Source organism: Nannospalax galili, unplaced genomic scaffold (genome assembly GCF_000622305.1).
Source record: "Nannospalax galili isolate Female #2095 unplaced genomic scaffold, S.galili_v1.0 scaffold911, whole genome shotgun sequence".
Classification (NCBI taxonomy): Eukaryota; Metazoa; Chordata; class Mammalia; order Rodentia; family Spalacidae; genus Nannospalax; species Nannospalax galili.
Window position 1 is genome coordinate 323,752 of NW_008329642.1, and position 8,086 is coordinate 331,837.

At 49.9% G+C, this 8,086-nt stretch overlaps 1 protein-coding gene across 2 annotated transcripts in view; it reads right to left on the bottom strand.

The window, feature by feature from the left end:
- The window catches only part of Pxn (paxillin), a 60,686-nt gene extending 55,795 nt beyond the window's left edge, over positions 1-4,891 (bottom strand). The window contains exon 1 of one of the 2 annotated variants that reach the window (XM_008840494.3): positions 4,716-4,891. In XM_008840494.3, the coding sequence (XP_008838716.1) occupies positions 4,716-4,728 (13 nt within the window). In that variant the 5' untranslated portion in view covers positions 4,729-4,891. The remainder of the gene's footprint in view (positions 1-4,715) is intronic. The other variant, XM_017800007.2, reaches the window with a different exon arrangement.
- Positions 4,892-8,086: the final 3,195 nt, after the last annotated feature.

Below are 8,086 nucleotides of genomic sequence, written 5' to 3' on the forward strand. Positions count from 1 at the left end.
CGGAGGTCAGAAGAGGGCTTCGGATTCTCCTGGAACTGGAGTTAAGGATGTTCACAGCCACCATTAAGGGTGCTGGGAATAGAACCTGGGTCCTCTGCAAGAGCAGTCAGTGCCCTTAACCACTGAGCCATCTCTCCAGCCCTATCACACAAGTTTTTTAAAAAACTGTTCTGAGCCGGGCATGGTGGCGCATGCCTTCAATCCCAGCACTTGGGAGGCAGAGGCAGGTGGATCTTTGTTTGAGGCCAGCCAGGCCTACATAGTGAGTTCCAGGCCAGCTGGGACTACAAGGAGACCCTGTCTCAAAAAGACAAAAAAATGCAAAAAATTTAAAAAATTGTTCTATAGATATTTGTTTTATTAATGAAGCACCAAGACCAGCACAACCAAACAAAAGTCTAGAATGGAGCTGGGAAGAAGTCCTTCAACGTCTCTGGTCTTGAAACAAGGTAAAGACCATGAGAAACTCCATGGACGTTGAGTACATGAGGAAGACATTGCTTAGAGCCTCAGCATTACCTATGGCCTTCCATAGGTTCCTCCAATCAGTGACCTGCCTGGTCTCTGCAATGCGAGGTCACCATGAGGAAGACGGCAATATTCCCTAGGGGTATCACCCCATAATGGAAGTACTACGGCCCACTTCAAAGCCCAAGCCTTTCCACTACTTGATGTGCTTATCAGAAAGGTACTTGCACAAGATTAAATGAAACACACCAAGGTTTGACTCCACACTGAGCCTCTTACTAGCATGCACCTCACAAAACACTCAACAGGAGGGTACCACCACTCCTCAGTTAAATGCTGCCTCTACCACAGGCCTAGCCCTGGGTGCCCTGACTCAGGCTTAACACAGAGGCATCACAGACAGGCAAGCCCAACGTCCAGACTTTCCATGGAAACTGGGAGGCTCTGTAGCCAAGAATTCCCCAGGCGACTCCCCTACCCCGCCTAGTAATACCCCCAAGGACAATGAGGCCCTGTTTTCCAAAGGGTCAAGACTGCTGAGAAGCTGAAAGAAGACATATCCAGATTCCAGCAAATTGGGCATTGCCAACAGACAGCTGTGCCCCCTGTTAGTGGATAAGAAGGCAACACTTACCAAGCTTGAGGGGGTCCCGCCCTTCAAAATACAAGCCAGTGGGGACACCATTCCTCTAGTAGAGCAATAATTGTCTTTTGATTTATTTTTGTTTTATGTGTATAAGTGCACTGCCCACATGTGTGTAAATGAACTTGTATCCTGTAATGCCACGGAAGCCAGAAGGTGTCAGATTCCCTGGAACTTGAGTTACAGATGGTTATGAGCTACTATGTGGGTGCTGGGAACTGAACCTGGGTCCTCAGCAAGAGCAGTCAGGGCTCTTAACCACTGAGCCATCTCTCCAGTCCAGAGCAGAATTTTTTGTCATTGTTTTGAGACAGGGTCTTCCTGTAGCCCCAGCTGGCCTGGAACTCACTATGTAGACCAGGCTGGCCTCAAACTCACAGAGATCTGCCTGTCTCTGCCTCCCAAGTGCTGGGACTAAAGGCATACACCATCATGCCTGGTTCCCAGAGTAGAAATTTTAAAGGTAACTATTGATTACTGAGCTGGCCTTGGGCATCATCCTATGGTTAGTTACCAGCTAGCTCTTCCTCCCTTATAATTAAAGACAACCAGATCCAGAATTAAATCAATCTGAGTTCAAACCCCAGTTCTGCCACACAATTTTCCTAAGCTCACATTTTTGCATCTGTGAAGCAGAGATAAAAACAACAACCTCTCAACCATTGTAGCAAAACCCAGAAAGTGCTGAGCACGGTACCTGTCTCCTATGGAGCACGAGAGAGCATGGTCAGGCTGCACTGTGGTCAAGGCCTCCCCAAATACATTAAGAACTTGAACATGGGAAGTGAGAGGAGCCAGGGCAGAAAGCATAATCAGAGTGTATCTCTGTGTTATGAGAACTCCGTCCAGGAAACTCTAGCCAGAACTCGAACAGGGCGAACTCCCAGCCAAACCAGCATTGAAGCACTAATGAGAAAAGCCACCAGGCAGCTGCCCGGCAGCACAGAGCAGAGCAAACACACAGAGAAGGGCAGGACACACTGTGTTTATGTTTTTCTGCCCAAAGAGCTATAAATTTGTAACTTATTAAACAGCACATGGTAATTCTGTCACTGGCCACAATGGGGAAGGGACGAGTGCTCCAAATTTTTTTTACCTTAAACCAGAAAACAAAGTTATCATGGAGGCTGTACACCCCTTGGCTTCACCACAGGAGACAAATCTTAAACTAGCCCTGTCCCCCCCACCTCCCCCCTTAGGAACCAGGAGGTTCACAGCTGAGATCTCTTTTGGAAGACAAATAAAAACAAGAGGTCTGGCCATTATGTCCACCCTAACTTAAGAAAACAGCTGACAGGCAGTGTGCTAAGCAGCCATCCAGACAGCTGACCGCCTGGGCTCAGAGGCAAATTCCTCTGCCCTCCTGCACACCCATTCCTCCCACCCCAGGCTCTGGTCAGCCAGGCGTGGCTGGCCCCCTGGGAGCTCAGGCCAAGGAAGTGGGGTAGCATGGATCAAGCAACTGGAGTGTCTACTAAAGACAGAAGTCACAGGTGGCAGTCATCACCCACTGCCACCCCCTTTTTCAAGTGCCTCCTCGACCCCTTCCCAGGAAGGAATGCATACAAGAGCTACACAGGGACCAGGCTTCCAGTCAAGATTTTGTTTGTTGGCTGTGCAGCCTTGGGTGAGAGAATCAGCTTCTCTTGGTCTCCATTTTCTCGTCATTTAGAAGGAGGTAGCCATAATGGCAGTGAACTTAGAGAGCTTACACAAAGATTATGTGAGGATAGGGCAAATCCAGGCATGAGGATGTAATCCATAAACAGCAAATTTCAATTCCTACAATTCCCCTCTGCCAGGACACTCTCTTTCCTTTCAAAGACAACTCAGTTTCCTGGCCCTAAATGGAAGACCGTCAGAAGACAGGAATTCCAGACTCTCAAACTCTACAAAGACTTTCTCAGTCCTTCAAACAGCACAGGGGCTGTCCAGATTCAACTAAGCCCTCACCAGCATCTGAAATGCTGTAACTCTGCTCCCTGAGCCTTTCAGAAGCTGATTCAAAGCACACCACCACCACCACACACACACACACACACACACACACACACACACACAGACACACACGTCTCCTTTCAGCTTATTTTTATGTGGAAAAAAAAAAATACCTGCCTGGAAGCCATGCCAACCTTGAGTTCGTTGGAAATAAAGGTGCCAAGTCTGACCCAAAGGCAGAACTATGCTTGGCAGCTATCCCACTCTGCAAAACAAGCAGGACCCTATACCACTCCCAGCTCCAGAATGTCTCGGGAGCTCTCTGATCCCACAAGGAAACTTCAGGAAGGCAGTGGAGTCCAGTGCCTACATCTTAGCACCTATACTGCTTGAGAGAGGTCCCCTAGTCTTATACAGTGAATCTGCTCCTCAGAGCCAGGGACACAGAAGGCACCAGTGGTCACACAGTCATCCACAGTCCAGAGAGTGAAGACAAGGCTCCTACAGAGAAGAAACTTACCACCCCCCAGACCTCCTCAGCTGAGGGGCTCTAAGGGGGACGAGACAGGGAATCCTTCACTCCTGGATTCACAGAGCTCAAGGCATTCCTAGAACCCTGGCATCAACCCCCATGGGTCTAGAGTCAATTTCCATGAGAGCCTTTCTTTCCCCTGTCCTAACACCAGGGTGAACTGAAAAGAGCAGCCTCCGGCTCCAATAACATGAAGACAGTAAAACTCTGTTCTGGGCATCCTGTCTTCCTCACCTGTGTGGCTTCCAGGACGGCCTGGGAGGTGGGGGACCTTGCCAGTCAGAACTCATTCAGAGATGGTCATACCCTGAGGTCTATTCCCTTCTCATTCCTCTGGCACTTCACCAGGGTCTGGGAACGGGGGACTGGAGGAGAGTCTTAACTCCCCAACTTGCTTTTCTAGGTCTAGATATGAGGGGGAAGAGCTGGTCCATACATAGGAAATAGAGTGCCCAGTCCATAAGACAGGGTCACTAGACTTGAAGTGTATGTGTGGGGTGGGGGGGGGTTGAAGGCTATGGGGGGGTTCGGTGCAGCAGGAGGCTGGAACATTCATCACTGAAATGGGGGTGTGGTCCTCACAAGCTCATCTCTAGCTTGTGATAGGAAAAGGTTGCCTCTCGAAGGGCTATATCTCTAAAGTGGGGGTGCCAGTCTGCAAAGTGGGAGGTGGCCTGGAGGGACTAGAAAGCCGTCATGGAAATGAGAAGCCAGCCTGAGCGACTAGGAAGATGCTCCCCAGCGGGGCAAGCGGCTGATTTGTGAGGTGGGGGTGGGAAGCGGTGTGTGAAGTGAGGGTCTCATAGCTGAGGACCTGGTCAGGTCCAGGGAGCCACGCTCCTTTCCCTGCGGCTGCCGGGTTGGGTCCCCGGGGATAAACTGGTGTCTGAACCTGGTGTGGGAGATGAGGTATGTCGCGGTGGTCGGGGGTCCGGATGTAAGGCTGTCCCTCGGCGATGGAGCTGGCCAGGTTCCGGACTCGGGCCCGGGGCGCCATGGCGCCCGCAGAGCCCGGGGCCGCAGGGACAGGAGCCGGGCCGGGCCGGCGGGGTGGGATTCCGCGGCTCCTGCGGCTCCCCGGGCCCCGGGCTGCGCGCCCCGGCCGCCTCCTCCCTCCGTCCCTGGCTCACTCACCGAGGTCGTCCATGGCCGGTCCGCAGGCGCGGGCACCCGGCTCGCCGTCACACTCCCTGCCAGTCCCGGGGCTGCTCCTCACAGCCCCGCAACTTTTCCGCCGCCAGCCTTGGCCTGGAACAGAACGCGCCGCCGACGCCGCGCGCTCCCGCGCCCGCTGCGCCCCGCCTCCTGGCTCGCCCGCGACAATATGGCCCCGCCCCCATGCTCACGATAGCCCCGCCCCACCGTTGGCCCCGCCCCACCGCCGGCCGGAGCGCACCCAGTCCCTCGAGGTGCTCGCTGCGCGTGGTGGTGGCGCCCCCTTGCGGCCAAGCCTGTTGATGGCGGCTTCCAGGCCAGGAACCTCTCCAGTCAATCTCTGTCCCTCTTAAAGTCTGCGCACCGACCGACCGACCGACCTTCAGACCGACAGATGTGCCTGCCAGTCCACTGGAGAACCGGATTTGTTCACCTGTCCATCTGTCCTCCAGGCTCTACCCCCGCCCCCAATAGGATTAAATCAGCAAGGCCTGGAGCCTTGGGCGGACATTCCTAGGGTTGCCCTCCATGCTGTTAGCTGTATAGGTCACAACCTTGGGGGTCCCAGATCCAGTTTCTTGGGTTTTTTCTAATTACAATTATTTATTGGGCGGAAGGAACCCGTATGCCACGATACGTGTGTGGTGGTCAGAGGACAACTTGCCAGACTCGGCTCTCTCCACCGTGTGGGCCCTGGAGGTTGAACTCAGGTTATCAGGCTTGGAGGCAAGCACCTTTACCCACTGAGCCATCTCACTGGCCCTAATATCCAGAGGTTTTTTTTTTTTTTTTTTTTTTTTAAGCCAAGGTCTCTTTATAGCTGAAGCTGGCCTGGAACTTGTGGTTCTTCTGCCTTAGCCTCCTGACCACTGAGATTAGAGGTATCTGCCACCAATTTTGGCCCCTGATCTAATACTTTTGAAGTTCTGTATTCTTTAATTTTCTTCATTATTTGTTTGTTTGTTTGTTTTTTGGTCTTTTTGAGACAGGGTCTCCCTATAGCCCCAGCTGTCCTGGAACTCACTATGTAGACCAGGCTGCCTTGAACTCACAGAGATCTGCCTGTCTCTGCCTCCCGAGTGCTGGGATTAATGGAGTGTGCCATCACACCCGGCATGTATTCTTTAATTTTCACATATCTATCCTTCCTAGAGACTTCGCCAAAATTATGCACAGGGCAAAGAGACCGCACTTTAGACAGTAAAGGAAAAACTACAAAAAATGTCAACCCCCATGCTTGGCACAGTTGCCCAGGGGGCTCTTCACCCCTACAGCACAAACTGAATGATAAAGGCTGGGCCTGAGTCAGACATAGTAGCTCAGGCTTATAATCTCGGCTAGTCAGAAGGCTGTGGCAGAAGGAATATAAGTTCAGGGTCTACCTGGGCAACACACAGTTCAAGTCCAGCCTGTGGTCCCAGCACTTGGGACACAGGCAGACAGATCTTTGTGAGTTCAAGGCCAGCCTGGTCTACATAGTGAGTTCCAGGACAGCTGGGGCTACAGGGAGACCCTGCTTCAAAAAAAGACAAAAAAAAAAAAAGTTTTCTGTTTTTTAATGTGGGGCTGGAAAGATGACTCAGCAGTTAAGAGTACTAGCTGCTCTTGCAGAGAGAGGACCCAGGTTCAGGTCCAGCACCCACATGGTAACTAACAACCATCAGTAACTCCAGTTCCAGGGGCTCCAAGGCACTCTTCTGGCCGCAACAGGTACTTGGAACACATACATACACACAAGCAAAACATTCATTCATACACATAAAAATAAATACATCTTTAAAAAAAAATGAGCTGAATGTGGTAGTACACACCTTTAATCCAGAACATAGTAGGTAGAGGCTGTGAAGATCAGGAGTCATCCACTGCTCCATAGCCAATTTAGTTCAAAGTCAGCCTAGGCTACATAAGAGCCTGTGTCAACAAAACAAAAATAAAGCTGAGCATGGTGGCAGAGGATTATAATCTCAGCCCCTGGAAGGTAGAGACAGGAGGATTAGTAGTTCAAAGCCTCATCTACATAGTATTAGGCAAACCTGGGCAACAGGAGACTCTGTCTAAAATAAATAAATAAATAAATAAATAAATAAATAAATAAATAAATAAATAGTAAATTTTAAAAATCTGGAGAAACTCCAGTTCCAGAGACCTTTAATCCCAGCACTCGGGAGGCAGAGGCAGGCGTATCTTTGTGAGCTTGAGTCCAGCCTGGTCTACATAGTGAGTTCTAGGACAGCTAGGGCTACAAGGAGACCCTGTCTCAAAAAAGATAAAAAAATAATCAAATAAAAAATAAATATAATATTTAAGGGAGCTGGAAATATAACACCTCAGTGATAAAGTGCCTACCTAGCATGTATGAAACTCTGGATTTAATACCCAATACCCAAAAATAAAAAAATTAGTGATTGAGTGATTAAAAATAACTGTCATTTACTGTGTCTGAATACTCACATGCTGTAGGTGTTATCTAAATTATCACTGAGGTAATTATCCCATCCTCAGTCCTTCCCACACTTTGGGATGGGTGATGACAGTCCATTGTATATAGAAACTCTCTACACACACAATTTCCCTTGTTTCTCAAGAATCCAGATGCCAAATTCCTCTGTGTCAGGTCAGGTCCTCCAGGAAGCAGATGTTGAGATAAAATTAGAAGGTGATGCCTGTGAGAGGCAAAGGAAAAAAGTAAAACTGGGCAAGTAGCAACCCAGAGCTGACAAACAGAAGCCAACCTAACTGGGTGCTTGGGAACCAAAAACAGGGGGTGTCCATTGGGTAGAAGTCTAGGCTGTGATACTCCTACTGTGGGGATGTCCAGGAAGATGTGGCCTTGCCTCAAAAGTCCTGCACCTGGAGCTGGCATTACAGCTGGGTGACAAACTTACTTGCGTGTGTGTGTGTGTGTGTGTGTGTGTGTGTGTGTGTGTGTGCATGTGTATGTGTCTGTGTGATGCTAGGGACTGAACCTAGGGAGGCCAGAAGAGGGAGTGTTGGATACCCCTGGAACTAGAGTTAAGGACAGATGTTAGCCCCCATGTGGGTGCTGGGAACCAAATGGGGTCGTCTGTAAGACAGCCAGTGCTCTCAACTAATAAGCCATCTCTCCAGCCCCATTAGGTAATTTTTCAAAAATTTTTAACAAAACCCTAACTCTAAGGCCAGGCATGGTGGCGCATGTTTTTAATTCCAGCACTCAGGAGGCAGAGGCAGGTGGATCTCTGTGAGTTCAAGGCCATCCTGTTCTATATAGTATGTTCTAGGTCAGTCAGGGCAATATAACGAGACCCTGTCTCAAAAAAGAAAAAATGAATAAAGCCCCCCCCAAAAAGTCAAAAGGAACAGATAGAATA